The 16800-nt window shown below is 50.9% G+C and overlaps 1 protein-coding gene and 1 long non-coding RNA gene across 5 annotated transcripts in view; one reads left to right on the forward strand and one right to left on the reverse strand.

Annotated features, from left to right (window-relative positions):
- VPS45 (vacuolar protein sorting 45 homolog) overlaps positions 1–8899 on the forward strand; it is a 29038-nt gene extending 20139 nt beyond the window's left edge. The window contains exons 15-18 of one of the 4 annotated variants that reach the window (XR_015707834.1): positions 66–2514; positions 3836–4331; positions 4661–5692; positions 8292–8899. Coding sequence is in view for 1 of the 4 variants with exons in the window: in XM_009471383.2 (XP_009469658.1) it covers positions 8292–8379 (88 nt within the window). In the remaining 3 variants the exon portion in view is untranslated. Of the gene's footprint in view, positions 1–65; positions 2515–3835; positions 5693–8291 lie in introns of all 4 variants that reach the window. The other 3 variants (XR_015707833.1, XR_015707835.1, XM_009471383.2) reach the window with 3 other exon arrangements.
- The window catches only part of LOC148053823 (uncharacterized), a 33695-nt gene continuing 22595 nt past the window's right edge, over positions 5701–16800 (reverse strand). Inside the window, exons 3-4 of the long non-coding RNA XR_015707837.1 lie at positions 13727–13861; positions 5701–5867 (exon numbers count right to left, since the gene is read on the reverse strand). This is a non-coding gene — a long non-coding RNA (uncharacterized LOC148053823). The remainder of the gene's footprint in view (positions 5868–13726; positions 13862–16800) is intronic.

Raw genomic sequence — 16800 nt, forward strand, 5'->3', positions numbered from 1 at the left:
GAGCATGGATTCTTCCAGTCCATGCCTTGCTCCCTTCCACCACACTGTTCTGTCCCCGTTCGTAGTGACGCTGCCGGGGCCGGGAGCCGACTGGTTATCGGAAGGAGGGTAACGGCAGGAATGCGACAGGTGACCCACGTCTCTCCCATGTGTTGTGGCAGGAAGCATGGTGAAATCTAAGTCCCGAGAGAGTCCCTGGTGTTGTCCAGCAGCTGCTCTGAGCCTAAAGGGAGCACGCTGCTCTGAGCCGGGGCGGAAGGAGAGCTTCACCGTTACCACGTAGAAATGCAAACAAAATGGAGTCCTGCAACAGGAAGGAAAAGTTGTGCTTCTCAGCATTTGGGATGAAATTTTCAGAGCTGACCAACAGCTTTGGGTGCCTCAACAGCCTCTTGGAGTCCAGAGAACGCATGCTATTAACACCACAGGCGTTGTATGTCAGAAATACAGCTGTCGGGCACTTCACTGAGCTCAGTTACTGACAGGTGGACTCAAGTGTAGCGAGCAGGCTAAAAAACGGCTTGGTTTTCAGGCCATATACGTGCACTGGTGCTGCATCAGAGTCCAGTGTGATATTTATAAAATCCTTGCACTTTTGCCCTTCCCTTTCATGCCTGTAAGGGATCTTCAGGCTCCAAAGCTGCCTGCACAGAAGCAGTAACAATTCTCTCGCAAGGAAATCCAGGGGCTCCTATCATCGCTTGCTCAGAAAAAATGCCCAAACCCTCCAAATTCACAGTGCTCGCTCTGAAATTTGGCCCTTGCTTTAGCTTCATGTCGGATGATTGGAAAGCTCCTGAGCTGATGTTAGCCCAGAAGCAAATTGCTTTTATGAACTGGGTTACGAAGGCAAGTCTGTATTAGCCCACATATCAATCAATTCCTGCCCAAATTACCCAGCTTCCTCAAGCTTCTGCTTTACAAAGTAGCCTTTGAACTAAATCCTGTTTTAGCCAAGCCTAGAAATAGTAAGAAAAAAGAGATCAGCGGACTTACTAGCCACTCTTTGACTGATAAAAAGGAAGAAATAAAGTACACTGTCATCGTGCAAGGATGCAGAAAAGGCTGGTTCATATTCAGCCTGGCATCCCCTGTAACCTCTTAGTCTACCAGCGCGTTTTGAGGCTGATTTTGACATCTACCAACACGCCTGCATCAAACTTTTACCAGCATCTGTGCTGAGAACCTGGATGGTACTGTCATCGCGCCACGCTGAACACAAAAAACAGAGTGAGCGATAAGGAGATCTCTGGGATGGCACAGTTTTTCACACCATATTGGAGGTTGAGACCTGCCCCAAAAGCGTATCGGTGTAGCAGATTCAGCAAAAACTGTCGCTGGGGGGGGAACAGAGAAAACTCACCAGCAGCCTCTTGAGTAGGAGAAGGAAAGCAGTAGTGTGGCGAGCAGGACGGGTGCGAGAAGATGGTTTGAGCTTTAGGCTGATGTCCCAGCTCTGCTGTTGACCTGTTGGTGATGCTGGGCAACTTTCTCCTTTGCCTATATGCACCAGGAGGTCTCTGAGCGGGGACTGTCTCTCACTTCTGCTTTATGAAGTTCAACATTTGCAGCTACATCGCTGGGCTCCGCGTCTTAGATTTGTGCTGTAATGAGTAACATTAGCTAGTTAGCGTTTCTACCGTGACTACGTTTTGGCGCAGTCTCTGAATTATTTACAGAAAAACGAGGATACTGTATCAAAATTTGCATTTCAAAGAATGAAGTGAAAAAAAAAAAAAGAAAAAGAAAAAAAAAAGGCTGTTGCTTTTTAAGGGCTGACTACTACAAGGTCCTGCCTGGGAACCGCGGGGTGAGGACTGCCGAGGGTCCCATTCTAAAAATAGCCCTGCCCCAAGTTATTTGCTTTTCCCTGGTGGCTTGAATAAGATTTCCTAAATGATGAGAGGCCACATTAATAATAACAAAAAATCAGAAATTTGAGTCAGTAAGCTAGAGCCCTTAGCAAGGGAAGACTGGCCTGCTTAGCGCTGCACTGAGAGGGGGAGCGGCCTGCGCAGTGGAGCTCGCTCGCTCAGGACACCCGAGGAACGACGACATCTCCTGCGCACTGAGTGTTAACCCCAATTCTAGAAAAGTGCATGAGGCTCACAGATATTTCAGCAACTACACCGAGGTGTCTAATGTGAGAAAACCTAGATTTTATTGCGTCCTAACTCCTCCCGTAAGCCACTGGCCTTCCTTTAATGAACTGTTGCTTATTTCTGCTGGATTAAGGTTGATATATCACAATAAACAAGGAGATTTTTATATTAATGCGCTGAGCAGCCCATGTAAGCACACTAATCCTGTGCTTTCATTGTTCTTACCAGTCCAACTTAAATGGTGATCAACATCTGTGCTTACAGGGTGGGGGGTGGCTTAAGGGATATCCATTCTGCTTTTTTACAAAGCGGGAGACAAAGAAGGCTTTGGAGCTGGTTATGTTGTTCGAGCTGGATATTTGCGGGAAGCTTATCTGTTTAAGAGACCATCTGCATTGTCCGTGAATATACTGTAAGTAGATGCTGTAAAGTGTGGGGGGGTGAAAAATACTCGGTGTAGGGATGAGAAATACAACGTTCTGTGTTGGCAAAGAGGGTCTCAAAGTGGGCCTAGGAGGTACTTGTTTAAAGTTTCCTTATGCTACACAGTCATGTCAAGGAGAATCTGTCCCTCTTGATCCTTCTGGATTTATATCCATACAGACGGAAAATACGGGCGGGCATCTAATAAAAATGCTCATATCCTGAAATGAGGCAGGTAGGCTAAGGGATTCCTTATCAATAAATCATGCTACAGAAGCTAACAGGCTGTACTGCTGGAGTTTATTCCCCCATTTGAAAAAATCCCAGTGGTTTTACAAGGTATGAGAAAAATTTTGTTTCTTGTCTTCCCTCCTCTACCTCTAACAGATAAATCCGTGTCGTGCACCTATTCCTTGGCCTCTTTGCTGACATTACCCACGGGCAGGTCGGTCAGTGATAGGGCTGGGAATGCGGCTTGGGTCCTCTGGTCCTGGCTGCAACCAAGAGCTGTGAGAGAAAAACGCATTAAAGCAGCGGGGGCGCTGAAAAGTCAAGTGATGAAAGCCAGAGAAATGCAGAAATCCAAAGATCAGAAAATCTCTTTGATTATGCACGCTCAGTTTTGCTGCAGATGAGGCCTTAAATCTGTCCCATCTCAGTTTACTTAATTCCTTTTTTTCCTCCGTTCCCGTTAACAGGCAACCCTCGCGCTGTTAAGTCTCGGAGGGTATACAGATATGCGTTTGGTAAGGCTTTGAGATCCTTTGAGAAACGCCAGCAGGGTGGAAAAAAATCTGTTGCTGTCAAGGAATTTTCAGTGTTTTTCTAATCAAACTAGATTGGCTGCCTCTGTTACTTTTGAAATTTTGGCAGCCCTACTAAAAATACTTCTATTATGACTTGATTGTCAAAAAGGTAAAAAAGCCTTCCTGGATGTGTTTTCCTGCATGAGGAGCCCAGGCAACAGCTCGCTGCGGAGCCGTGCCTGGCGTATGAGAACTGAAATGCCACATCTGCCCACTTAACGCCGTTCTCCTACAGCGGACTCGCGCTGGGGACTAGGTCTGCAGCTACGGCATTGCATCTGGCCACGGGTCGACCCAGTTGACAAAGACCTGAGTGTAGAGCTCGTATCTGGTTTTTTCCTGCAACATAACGAGCTGTAATGGAAGGCTGGAGATTATTAATCACAGGTTCTTTAAAAAATACATATGTAATATGTATTTAAATTATGGTGAAAGTGAGAGTTCTTTCTTGATTTGGTGCCATTCCTTAACACTGACCATAGCAACATCTGTAATTACCTGCAGGAACCAGATGGACGCGGGCAAAACTGTGCTGGAGTTAAATCTGTGAGTTTTCAGTTGCTCACACCAAAATGCAGAATGCAAAGAGCTCTTAAAGTCAGTGGCTTTGCTGTGGCATTAGGGCAGGGCGAGAAAAGCCAAGAACACAATTCCTGGACTTTGAATTGAAGACATGTGAGAGCCTGATGTGGCTGGCAGCACCTCCTGGCTGCTCCCCTTCTTTGGGCTGAAAGCTGGAAAGAGATGGCTCTGGCTTCCCCTGCTTCCTAAAGAAAATTCAACATGAGGGAGCTGATTCCTTGCTGTTGGCAAACAGTTTTACCACCAGTCCCACGGGCAACCAGCTCCCTTCTTTTCTGGTACGGGCAAATGGATTTCAAGAAAATTCTGCTGGATTGGGAGGAGAAAGGGTTAAAAAATGATCAATAATCGGCTGAAAATGGAAGACCAAGATGAGGAGGAACATCTGGCGCATGGGGCTGACTCATCCAGAGCACAGGTTAAGCACAAACCTGCTGTGACTAATCCAGGGGGATATCTAGCCTGACCCACTTACCCAGTTACAGTAATAGCCTGGTTGTGCCCAGCGCGGCTGCGGCCTGCTTAGCCAGCGGAGCCTGGTCGCTGGGTACCTGTGCCTCTGGGAGGAGCGGTTGGACCAGCCGCGGTTCCTCCTTGCGGCGGAGGGAGGGAGGGTTTGGAGTAGAGCGGAGAGGTCAGCTCAGATTCTCCGTGTGGTTTGATATTCGCACTCCGATCAGAGGCTTTCCCAGCCAGAGCTGGGGTAGCCATGACCACCGCGCTAGATGCTCGCTCTGTTTCTCGCAGGATCCTCGGCATCCTGGGAAATAACAACAGCCGCAGCACGGCGCAGTTTCCCTGGGCTCCAGCTCACCTCGCTGCCGCGGGTGGGAGTTTGGCTCCTGCTTCGCTGCAGTCCAGACGGGGAGACCTCTCTGCAGGAGATGCTCCGAGGTGGTCGTGCTGCCCGCTTTTAAGTCCTCCCTGAAGTACAAAGTGACAGCGTCTCACTGCATCTCCCTCTCCACACACACAAACTTTCTCTCCAGATGACAAGTAAACAGGAGTCCCCTTTAAAAAGAAAAGCAAGTCATTCTCTGTTAAGGACTCAGTCTGCCTGACTCTAATGCCTAAAAATAAAACTGGAGGAGGGACAGCTCTCTAGCTGTAATCACAGAGCTGAATGACCATAGTGCAAGCGATGTTCCTGTACACCGCTTATAAATCAGGCTGCTGCCCTCCCAGAATGCATATTTCTAAATGGTGCGGTGTCGAGATCTGGAAATTGGTGCAGGCATTTGCATGAGATTTTCTTTCTTTCTTTTTTTTTTTTAAACCCTCATGATTCACAACCTTGGCAGGTAGACCTATTTTAGACCTGTTCTAGGGGAATCACATTTTTGTAGGATTCGTGGTATATCCTGATTTTTATTTCTTTATCTTTTTTTTTTTTTTTTAAAGCATTAATGTTCAGATAACTTGATCAGCATATTGAAGGAATGAGTCAACCTAGAAACTGGTAGCGCTTTCTCGCATTGCCAGAGTAACCATCTTCCTGGTAACGTATCCTCATTAGATCTTACGTGGGAGCGTTGCTGTGGTTTTGCGAAGTATTCAGCTGCCTCCCGAACTGCACAGACCGGCAGGTGTGAGTGCCTGCGATGAAGCAATGCCGGCGGGCCAGCGCTGCATTTTGTGGGCCGTCGTCACAGCTCCTTTGGCTTCAGAGACTTCTCGTATGGATGGCATGCGAAGGTTCGCTCGCAGGCGTCCTGCTCTGGTGTTCTATGACAGTGGCTGCTCAGGAGCTGGATCAGCGCACAGGAGAGGGTCTGGCTGGTGCGTGCTCCAGACAAGGCCAGTCACACGAAAGACGGGAGGCGGGGAGCAGCAGGGAAAGGCAGGAGTGAGCTGTCGCTCGCTGGCGAAACTGGGGCTAGCTCCAAGCTTCGGTCCTAGCGTAGCGCTCACCTCTGTAGGCCGAGCTCCCGTTCGGCTTTCGCAGGCAGGACTGCTGTAGGAAGGCATACAAAAGCCTATAGTCAAACAAAAACAACGCAAGGAGCTTTAAAGCATTATTCTTTCAAAGGTTTTTTTCTTCCTCTTGAAAGGCTTGAATTAGTCTCAAACCTTAACCCACTTTTAGACCTATTTAAACAACTGTGTTTCCAAGGTTTAGCCTTCCTTGCTCTGGCGTGCTTTGCTGGATTAAGCTGTGCTTTGTGAGGCAGGGCTGAGGCTGCCGGAGCGCAGGCGCGATGCGGCTGACCTTGGTGCAGCTCCAGCAAATACCACGCCGTGCGTACCTACTCTCAGCTTGCTGCGCGTACCCATCCGCCCAGACACGAAATGAATCGGCGCTCGCGACAGGAGTAAGGCTGGCGACCGAAAGGCCGTGGCATGTGTCAGGGATAAAACTGGCCTTTGAATGCTGCCTGGTGACGGAACGGGCAAAATTCATTTTGCAGACTCATCAAGGTAGAAATCGTCTCCCTTGGCACCTAACACAGCACCATGCGACCCCAGTCCCGCAGGCAGCAGAAATGCTTTGCTGACAAGCAGAGTTGCCTCCACAACGATCGTGACTCCAGCCACGTCCATACAAGGCTTTTAAGACGCACCGCAAGCATTCCAGAAGGGGACTTTCCAAACGATCAAATGCTCAGCCTAACTCCGCTCCTAAAGACGTAATGGGGCTTAAATGGAAACAGATTTGGGTTAGGAGTGAACGGTCTTGCAAATGCCGATTTCAGGATCTCAGGATCTGAACCAGAGCGAGACACAGAGCCCAGCCCTCCCGACTCCCAGACATTTTCCTTAGCTGCTGCACGCTCGCTGCCTGCTTTGACCTTTTCTCCCTCTGCGCTTGGCCAACGCCAGCCCCCGGCAGCTGATCTCCACCTGACGATTTTTACCTTAAGAAGCAGTTCACCTATTCAAACGTGTCTCTGAATGTGCTGTCTTTTGGTTTTTGCATGGAACCACTGCTCTGGCATGCGGTCGAGCCGTTCACTTGACTTTATAGGGCAGACTTGTACATAAGCCTCAAACTGACACGTTCCTTGGGGTCTAGCCCCCGAACTCCCTTGAGTTTCCTTGGAAAATCATACAGAGGAGAGGCTGGGATGAAGCTGAGCGTGTACATAAGCATTTTACTGAGTTAAAACTTTCTTGGGATGCGTCTGAATGAATAGTTAGTGCCCAGAGGTTTCCATGTGGCTCATTAGTGAGATTTGAGTGTGGTCTGAAGAGGCTGGAAAGCGGAGGGAGGGTCTTGCTGTGGATGTGAGCCCTAGGACGAGGCTGAGGAGCTGGGGAGTGAGGCACAAGCAGTGACCCAGGCTGCTCAAGGGGCCGCTTTCCAGAAAGGCCTGGCTGTGAAATGTCAAGGATGCCTCAGCAGGAGGTTTCCACCCTGCCTCTTCCTGCCTTATCATCCACACAGGAAGACTGAGAGTGAGCAGAAAAACAAGCCTGAACGCTGGCCTTCCTGGCTTTGTTACGGAAAGGCGAGCGGGGCTGCCAGCGCGGGCCAGATGCTGAGCTGAGCCCGCGAGGAGCGGCTGCCCTTGTTTTGGATGCCTTACCGTTCACGGCATGGGGCAAGACAGGAGACCTCCCGGACAGGATGGAGCGTTTAAGGATGAATGGCCACATTAAGTGAAGATGTTGACCTGGTGATCCATGCTGGGAGCCCCAGATCTTGGTGCTCCGGATTTTGGTCCCCAGGGCGGGTTGTTGCAGTCCCATAGCTTTGCACTTTGTTCTCCCTCATTGAATTCATCCTGGCTGGTGGGAGGATCTGTACTGGAAAATGGGAGCGTTCTCCAAGGCTGCCATTCACTTATTTCCTCTTGGATTAGTGGGTCCTAACTTCAGCTGTCCCATGCTGAGGACATTTCCCCTTGCAGGCAGCTGGAGGAGGCCAGTCCAAGGGTGATCCGTCCACCCTGCCGCTGTCCCTCGGCTGCAGAGGGAAACGGTTAGCCCCGATGCCAGCTCTCGGGAGGCTGCTTTTACGTGGGAGGAGATGAGTGTCTCTCTGTCACGGGCTCCTTCAGGGACCCTCAGTCCCTGTCACTTCCTTGCTGCTGTCCCCTTGGGGAGGGAGCTGCTGGGTTTAACAGGAGCCTGATGAGGGGAAGGAGCATCACCGCTGGGACCGGGATCTCTGTTCTGGGTGGGGTTTTTTGTTGGATCCCATGCTGTTGTGGGCAGGTCTTCTCCCCTTTGCCACTGTCACCACATATGAAGCAGTGACTCTGTCCCCCCATCCTGGTGACACCAGGGGAGAAAACAGATGCTTACGTAGCTCTGAGGTCGTAGAGCACTTGTCGGTTTTGTTCAAAGGCTTGACACCAGGCCGTGTGGTTATTTTTCTATCTACATGTGTGAAAAGTTGGCCCTTGTCTCTGCTAACGTTAACTTTGTTTGGCAGCTTCCTCGAGGAAGTTACAGCTTCGGGGTTCCGCGGCCGAAGCACTGAGAGCTCTCAAGTTACGCCAAGGTCAAGCAGCAGGCGGTGAATCTTGGAGAAATCGCCGTCCCGCCCATCCGAAGCTTCCATGAACTGACCGTACGGCTTTGGAGCAGAACTGGACGTTCCCGCACTGCGCTGCTGCCGTAGCTTCCCCCATCCATGCCAGGAACCTTAATGGGCACGAGAGGCATCTGGGCAGTGAATGCTGGAGTTGGCGTCTGCCCTGATGAACCAGGACATGTCCCAGACTGCAGCACCCTCGCTGTCTGCTCACAAACACAGCTCTGGACGGGACGCGGCTGCGTAATTGGAGTTGTCACCTGCAGGAGAGCCTGGGAAAAATGTCCCTACAGAAGCACCGAGTCTCTGCAGCTCTGCCGGCCTGTGGGAAAGCTGTGCTCTTAGCTGATCTGTCAAAACACGTGGTATGAGGCCCCTACTGAACATCTAATGATCCTGGCCCAGACTCTGTGTGCATCTCTGGAAGGTGAAGCTGATGGGCGCCCTTTGTTCTGCTCAGTTGTCTGTATATTTTGAGTCCTATTAAATAACCCATTTTGACTGAACCTCTTGTCTGTTAAATGATTCCTAATATCCCTTTCGTAATGCCACTGAGGTGTAATTACATTCTTAATCTTCTTTAATAACTTCTGTTTACCGCAACAAACACACACAACTCCATGCCCGTGTTGTTGCTCCCATGTTGTGAACGGGAAAAGTGTTGTCATTTTTTTTTTAAGAATAAAAATCATTCTAGCAGTTATAAAACATGTTGGATTTGAAAAGAAACAAGAGAATTGTAATTGTGGAGCAGACCTGGGAGCAGAGGAGGGTGGTTGGCGTCCTCCTGGGCACGCGAGCCGGACCAGAAAGTGCTCGCTCTGCTTCCCATACCCTGGCTCTGTGGAAGGGGGAGACAAGCAGGGCGAGAGCTGTAATCCCAGCCCTGCCTCCCGCGAGGGCGCAGGCATCCAGGAGAGCACCGCAGGCTCTCTCCGCACCTTCAAGAGGATTTTTTTTTTTCGAGTTGCCTTTTATTTTAGGTACAGGAACTGTGAAAAGCAGCACAGGTTAAGAATCAAAACAGACATCAGCAGACTGGATGCCTGGTTTCTGTGAATGTCCGCTACCAATGAGCAAGTCTTTCCCTTATCTCTTGCTTTCCCATAATTAAATAAGGCTGAACCTCTAGCTCCCCGAGAGCTCTGCAGAGCTGCTGTGGATGGAAAGTACTTGAATTCACACTCATTTCTCTGGCTTAATTCCCTGAAGCAAGGTCACTCCGAGCCTGGGCGCCTGTCCATCCGAAAATCTCCCTGCAGTGCTGAGGATTGATGGTACGTGCGCTGCGGAGCCGCGCCAGGGCTCTCGCATGGAAACAATGGGGTCAGGCTGGGGGGCAGAGTTCCCACGCCACATCATTAGGGAGCATTTCCTTTCTAACTCGGGAGCGTCGGGCGCTGCTTTGGAAGGGATGGGTGCTGGCGTGGTTTCCAGTCCATCGCCTTCATCCTCGCATCTAGGAAGCTGACACATTTTGCTCCTCTGCTCCCTGTGGGGTTAACGCCCTGCAGCGCTGCAGTTCTCGGCAGGCAGGGGAGTTCCAAGGTGGGGTTGATGCTGTTGCTGGAGGCAGGCGAGGTACCTAACGAAACAAGGTGTTTGGTTTATTTAGCCAGCAGGCTCTAACCTTATCAGGCAGCTCAATTTCCTGACAGGGTGTTGTAAAAGGTTGTGCTCCTGGTACTGGATTAAGTGGTGGATTAAGAGACTCCTACGATGTGTGGTGTTGCATCAACCTTTCTGAAGTGAAACCCGTCTCCTGTGTATTGCCTTTTGCAGCCTCCTTGGTACGCGTTTTTGCTTACTGGCAAATACAAGCACTGAAAGAAAGCGAAAAGGGCTGAAAGAAAGACCCTGGACCTGGAGCATCCCTCCTCGGCAGAGCGGGCGCTCCGGGGGGGCTGCCTCCCGATGGGCGTCCCTGCTGTCAACTAGAGATTGTCAAGAACAGCTCCCGGGCCGGTGTCTGAGAGGCCGAGTCCTGCTGGGACTGCACACCCCAGGCTCTGACACCCCTGTATTTTCTGTGCTGCAAAGAGCTTCAGGCCCTGGGTGTAACACGGGCTCGCCCCTGCTGAGCCCGCAGCGATCCGCGTCCTGTTTCCAGGCACCTGTAAGGATTTGGCTCGTGAACCGTTGCGCTGGTATAAAATGAGTGCGCTTTAGCGATGAGCATGGAATTGGGGCTTTTGGTTCACGCAAAGCTCTGAACCCACCCTGGGCCACATGAGACAAGCCAGAGAACTTTACTCAGTAGTTTCTACATCTCATTTATAACTCTGCTTAAGCTGAAGCGCACGTTAACAATGTACCCAATCTTTGTTTAAAAACACATATCCCCCGACTGCCTATCCTCCCTGGATTTCTTTTTTTCTTTTCTTTTTAAGTACACACTGTAGCTAAAATTGGACTTGCTTCAATTTTCAGCCACTGGATTCTGCTCTGTCTTTTCTTTCAGAGCTTTCTGCCGTGCCAGTGGATGCACAGATCACACTCAAGACAATTTTAGCCCATAGGTACACGTGGGGCTATTCCTTTGCCTTCGGGAGGCCATGTAACGTACTGGCTGGGTGGGGGGAAGAGAAGCAGCTCCCAGGGGCCTTCCTCTGACGTCTTAGGAAGATTCTCTTTTCCCCTCTGGAAGGAAAGGCGTATGATGCCTCTGGTTTAGGGCATCATGAACAAAAGTCCCCCCACACTGAAGAATCAGTTTCCCAGGGCATTTTCTCATGGAAAAATCACTGAGCTGAAAAGGAAACAGCAGGGCCCTTGGTAGGAGGTGGGAAGACTCTCTGCGAGGCTGGTTCCTTTATCACTCTGCTGAGCCACGGCTTTTTGTGGCTGGGCTTGTATTGTTCCTGCGCTCACAGAGGCAAAATGGGAGAGTCTCAGTCATTCAAACCCTCGCTTCTTTCCTTGGCACGGGTGACTAATACTTCTGCAGATGGAGATTTATTGGGCAATTGCTAGGCTCCTTGCAAAATGGGAAGAGCCTTGTAATTTCTTCTTTTGGCCACAGCTTCAATCTGTTCAAGGAGCAGGAATAAAAGAGACTACAGATGGAATAATGTCCCTTGCTGTTTTCCGTACCCATGTGCTGGAATACAAAGTGCGAGTTGCTGTTATGTGGAGGATGAGATGATAATAGTTTACAGAGAAAGGGAGGTGATACCTCTGCATGATGCTGAAACTGGATGAGACTGGAGCTAAGTGAAGTTTTTGCACCCAAGCTGCTTTTTCAGAGAAAAATGCAAGTGTGGTAGCAGCGCGACACTTTGCAAACGTGTTTTGCTGAATTGTTGGGGAGGCTGTTGTTTTTTCAATATCAAAACTCTGGAGAAACTTTTCATTTAGAAAATATCAAAACATTTTGAGAGGTGCGAAATAAAAAATCCTTTTTGTTTCCAGCTTTTCCTTTCTTTGTAACTGAAGGAGTTTAAGACAGCTCAGAAATAAAGGATTTTGTTTGTGTTTTATCATCTGCTGCGTGCCGACCCAAGCGGGGCTCTGCTGGTTAGCGGCCCTGGCTAGCACAAGCAATACTGGTCCTAACGCGGGGCGAGTCCCCTTAGCTCTGCCCAGTGCATTTGTCCCTGGGGGGGCCTTGTGAGGGCCAGCAGAGCGCTCGTGAGCACTGCAGGACCTGAGGACCCCCGATTGCCCCTGCTCCCTGCCTCCCTGCCTGCTCTCTCCTCGGCATAACCATGTTGAGTGGCGGCAGCCACGGATGCCGGGACCCTGCAATCCCCACGGTTACGTGAAGGGTCCTGCTGAGAAACCTGCAAGTGAGTTTCCAGATCTCTGACACGTGGCCTTTAATCAGCGATTGACTTGGGAATTAACAAGCCAGATCAAATGAAATGAGCTCCTAAATCCCTGGGAATTATCTTAGCATCACAAATAGGTCCTCTTGATGTGGAGCAAAGCGAGAGAGAGCTGTAGTGGCGAGGGGGCCAGCCAAGCCGGGCTAGCAGTGTCCCTCGGGGTGTGTCCTTGACAGCTCTTCTTCATGTTGGAAAAAGCACGCGGCCATCGTCAGGCAAGGAGCAGATCCCTCCAGCCAGATCGTGTAAGCCGTACCTGAGGGACACGGTGAGGATCCGCAGGGATGCGGATCCCTGTGCTGTGGACCTGTGTCCCGCTGGGAGTGGGGGTGAGGACACAGCACCAAAGAGAGAACCTGGCTGGTGTCCCACGTTGGCATCGGTGTGGCCTGGGGGCTCCTCCGCTCTGCCAGAATGCTCCACAGAGACAGGGCTGCAGGAGCAGTCCCAGAGGGGTAAGTCAGGGCATAAAAACCCTGTCGAGATTAATGTTTTTCAGGCTGTGTGCTGGCTGACAGAGCCAGGCAGACGTGTTGGTTTCTCTCCTCCTCTCTCTGCTAATGTTTTAGCTCCAGTGAATGCTGCTACCTCGTTTGCCCCCGCACTGCAGGAAGAGCTAGCCCCGCGCAAGGTGTGAAGCTCTGGGTGAACGCCAACCTTACCAGGCCCGTGTTTACCATCTTAGCACTCCCCACAGACCTTTTCTGCCCTGGGATCATTAGGCTGCAATTTCCCAGGCCAAGGCCCACCTTATATCCCACTCTGGTTCCTGACCTCTCCCTCCTGTGTCGTCTTTTCAGTCTTGAGCTATGTTTGCAGAGCTGGCCAGTTTGTTAGCTCTCCGCAAATTTCATTAGCAGGCTGGTTTCCTCCCCCTTCCACATCATTAAATTAGAGATGTTAAATAAAACTGGACCTCTGGGAGGAAAACCAAGGCAGAAAGGGAAAACACATTGCAGTAGGAACACACAGATTTCATTTAAGGAAAAAAAACCCCAAACCCAAACTTCCAAACCTGTCTATAACGAATATCACCTGCGGGGGAAATAAAGGCCTGTTTCTCTGTTACTTGGAGGCTACTTTACATCAGATCAGCAGTGCTGCAGGGTCAAGGGAGAGGGGATGCTAAATTTGCAACTGCTTTAAAGCACCAGTGAAAGGAGTCACTGAGAATGGCCATCAGGTAGGAATGCAGTAGGAGCAATGGTTTAGCTGGAGGTTTATACTGGTTAGACCTATACTGGGACAGTCCTGAACATACTGTGAAGGTAAGCTGGTATAAAGGTGCCTCGTCTCAGCAGAGTTTACCTTCACATGGGAAATACTACGCCAGGAGTGGACAGAGCCCTGGCCTGCGTCTCTGGAGATCCTGGGTCTACTCCTGGCCCTCCCACTAACTCTTATTACTGTTGCCTTAGCTCAGCTTCAAGCTTGCCCTTGACCCCAAGTTCCCAGCAGCCCAAATTTGTTTGCCTACACCCTAGCTCATGTCTAGCCTAAGCCAACCTGATCTCCAGACGAACTGGCTCAAACTCTGTGAAGGTCGAAGATCTCCTGCAGGCCGTGGGCCAGAGATAGGTTCCAGCTCCGGATCCAGCTCCAGCTCTGGCTCCGATTCTGCTTCTGCCCTGCTGGAAGCCCCTGTGGGATTTAAGGCACTTCATTAGGACACAGATACAGCCTGACCTGCTCAGAATTACACCCCTGTTGAGCGCTTCTCTGGACAGGAGCCTCTCTCTCTTTCCCACCCTCTCCCTGCCCCATACGGTAAATTTTAAGTTGTTGGGAATGGGGCAGAGCCTTGAGGGAGTCACTCCACAGCAGGCAGCTCTCAGATCTTACTGCCAGCCTGAGCCACCAGACCCTGAAAGAGCCTTGCAGAGGGGAGAGCTGTCTTGGGCTCGATGATCTTAAAGGTCTTTTCCAACCTAAATGATTCTATGATTCCATGGCCCTGAAAGGAAACTTGGGCAGTCCCCTGGCCTGGTCCTTTCCAGAGGGGTAAATTCTCCCATCAAGCAGACCCCTTTCCCAGACAATAGTGCTGTAATTATCTTCAGAGACAAGGAAAAACACATGTCCTAATTAAACTCAATTCATCTCCTAAGCAGCAGTTTCACACTTGATATCCAGAGGCAAAATTATGCGGGGGGGTGTTAAGTACGTAAATAAACTGAGAGTGTTTGTTGTTCTGCTTTTGCAGCAAGAAGATATTTTGGTAACTGTTTATTATGAATCAACACATCATAGGGGAGCAAAACTGCAACATCAGGGCTGAACGGAGCAAATAGGATGTTTGAGGACAGCAAGCAGGAGGACATAAACATAACTTTAGAGAGAGCTTCTCTTCATTTTGCCCACATTTCCAAGGTCCTTTCCCTCCCTCTTCCACCCTCCTCCCTCTTGTACAAACAATGATATTTTTGTGCTCCGTGTAACAAAATTCAAAGCCGTGATATGAACAATTCCCTGCAAGTCCGTTGTTCCCTGCTCCCTTAGCGAAAAGACGGTCAGCCGGGAGCGAAACGCGGCCCGGGAACGCAGCCCCAGGCTCGCAGACCCCCTGCGAAGGAGAGCGCAGCAACCCAGCCTTCCTGCACCCGCGACCACGGTGCACGCTTCGGTGGAGACCCTCCCGCATTCCCCTGCCACGGCAAGAGCCTCCTTGTGCCCAGATTCAAAGCCCTTTGCGCCGGCAGAGTAGCACAGAGAGCCTCTGCGGAACCAGGTTTTCAGATTACAGCTCTACAAAGCAAAAGGTGGAGACTTTGGGCCGGTTTGTGTAGCACGGAGGCATCCTGGAGCATGGCAGGGGCTGTTGGAAATACCGTGCCGCACCTCCAAACGTACAGCACCGAGCGCCAGGACCGAAGTCGCTTGGCGATGCTCACAGCAGGAAAATCACATCCTGACACGGACTCTTCAGAGCTACCGCAAGAAGGTACTACGGAAGCGATCGCCGTAGTTTTGTAACAGTATAATCTAAATATTTCTGGTTCCATCTTTCCTGCTCAGGGCCAGGTGGTTGCTCCCAACTCTGAGCCACAGGTTGCTTTTTCCTGCCGTGTTATTTATTAGGTACTTTTGGTACAACCTGCAACCACAATAAAAAATACATCGCTACTGAAAATACAAACTGGGAAGACAAATCATCCCAGAATACAGTCTACACAAAGGTTGTTAAACTATGGACTGAGTTAATTAGCAGCTAATAAAAGACTAAATTCTTCCATTAGCTATTCCGGTATGCGAGATCCACTGATTTCACCGGGGCCGTTCACGTCTGTGGGCACAAGGCCATATTTACTGTGGTAACCATGAATGCAAATCACAGGACAATCAGGGCTCGCCGCAGCTGGGGTGGGGACGGGGACGGGGACGGGGACAGGGATAGGGACAGGGATGGGGAGCTGCACAGCCATACAGGCAACTTCACGTGCCACACCGGTGCAAGCGCGGCTCAGGGAGGCCACAACCGCCTCCATCCCTCCCCGCCGCCTTCCCCAGCGCAGTAAATCCAGCGTGAGCAATGTCCGGGGGTCAGTTCCACCGCTGGGAGTGTGACTGCCTGTTTCAAGCACGGAAATTGGAGCTGGACTCCCTCCTATCTCCCTTCCTTCCTTATAAATTGTTGATGTTTCCAGATCTGAATGACTGGTCACATCCTTTACAAACGTGAGTCACTGTCGTACTCCTGCCTGCAGGCTTGTTCAACCAGCTACGCCCCTTGTGTTTTCCAAAACAGCCCGAGGATTTCAGCTTGAGCTAAATTCCTCCTCCCTGGGACGGGTGTGCAGGTGCTTTACCTGGTGCAGCTACGAGGCGACTTCCCTGGCACGAGGCACAACCACAACGGCCAGGGATGTTCGTCTGCATGGCATGAGAGCCCAGCTCTGCCGGGTGAGCGGTGCCAAGGGCCATCAGCGCCCGTGGAAAGCCAGGCCATCGCCTGGAGGGCTCCCAGGTGGCTGAAGACCCTCCTCGGCCACCATCAGGGCTGCTCGGCCATCACATTTCCTCATCTTTGCGGTTCCTGTGCGAAAGAGATGGCCCCTTCCAGCAAGGAGCCCTGCACGCTCCCCCCAGGACGAGCACAGACTTAGAAGTGCCACGGAGATTTATGATGTCAAACGCTTTTTACATTTTTTTCAAAGCCCCTTTTACACTGCCTGGATAAATCAATTACCTGCGGATGGGGGAGTGGGAAGGGCTGTTTATTGGGAAGCACCGAACAAGAGTTTGTTGGGATCAGAAGAAACCAGTAGGATTGACCCACTGCCCTTTCCTTTGATCTCTGCAAGACGTGCCCGGGGAAGGCACGCCGGAGCCGGAACAATAACGCAGAGCGTGCCGGCAGCATCAGCCCGACTGCCGCCCAGGCAGCCGCTCCTCCGACGGCGGCGTCTCCTCTGCGCGCTGCCGGCACCCAGGCCACGCTCCGCCAGCCAGGGCTCGCCGCTGGCAACGTGCGACTGGGTGAAAACAAGTCTTATGTCATCAGACCGCACCGTGGGTACGCATTGTGTTGTGAAGATGGCAGGCGGCTGCTTTAGTAAAGGCAACTTAGGTGACAGCCGAAA

The sequence above is a fragment of the Nipponia nippon genome, unplaced genomic scaffold (genome assembly GCF_047370975.1).
Source record: "Nipponia nippon isolate SJK-2023a ecotype South Korea unplaced genomic scaffold, ASM4737097v1 scaffold_36, whole genome shotgun sequence".
NCBI lineage: Eukaryota > Metazoa > Chordata > Aves > Pelecaniformes > Threskiornithidae > Nipponia > Nipponia nippon.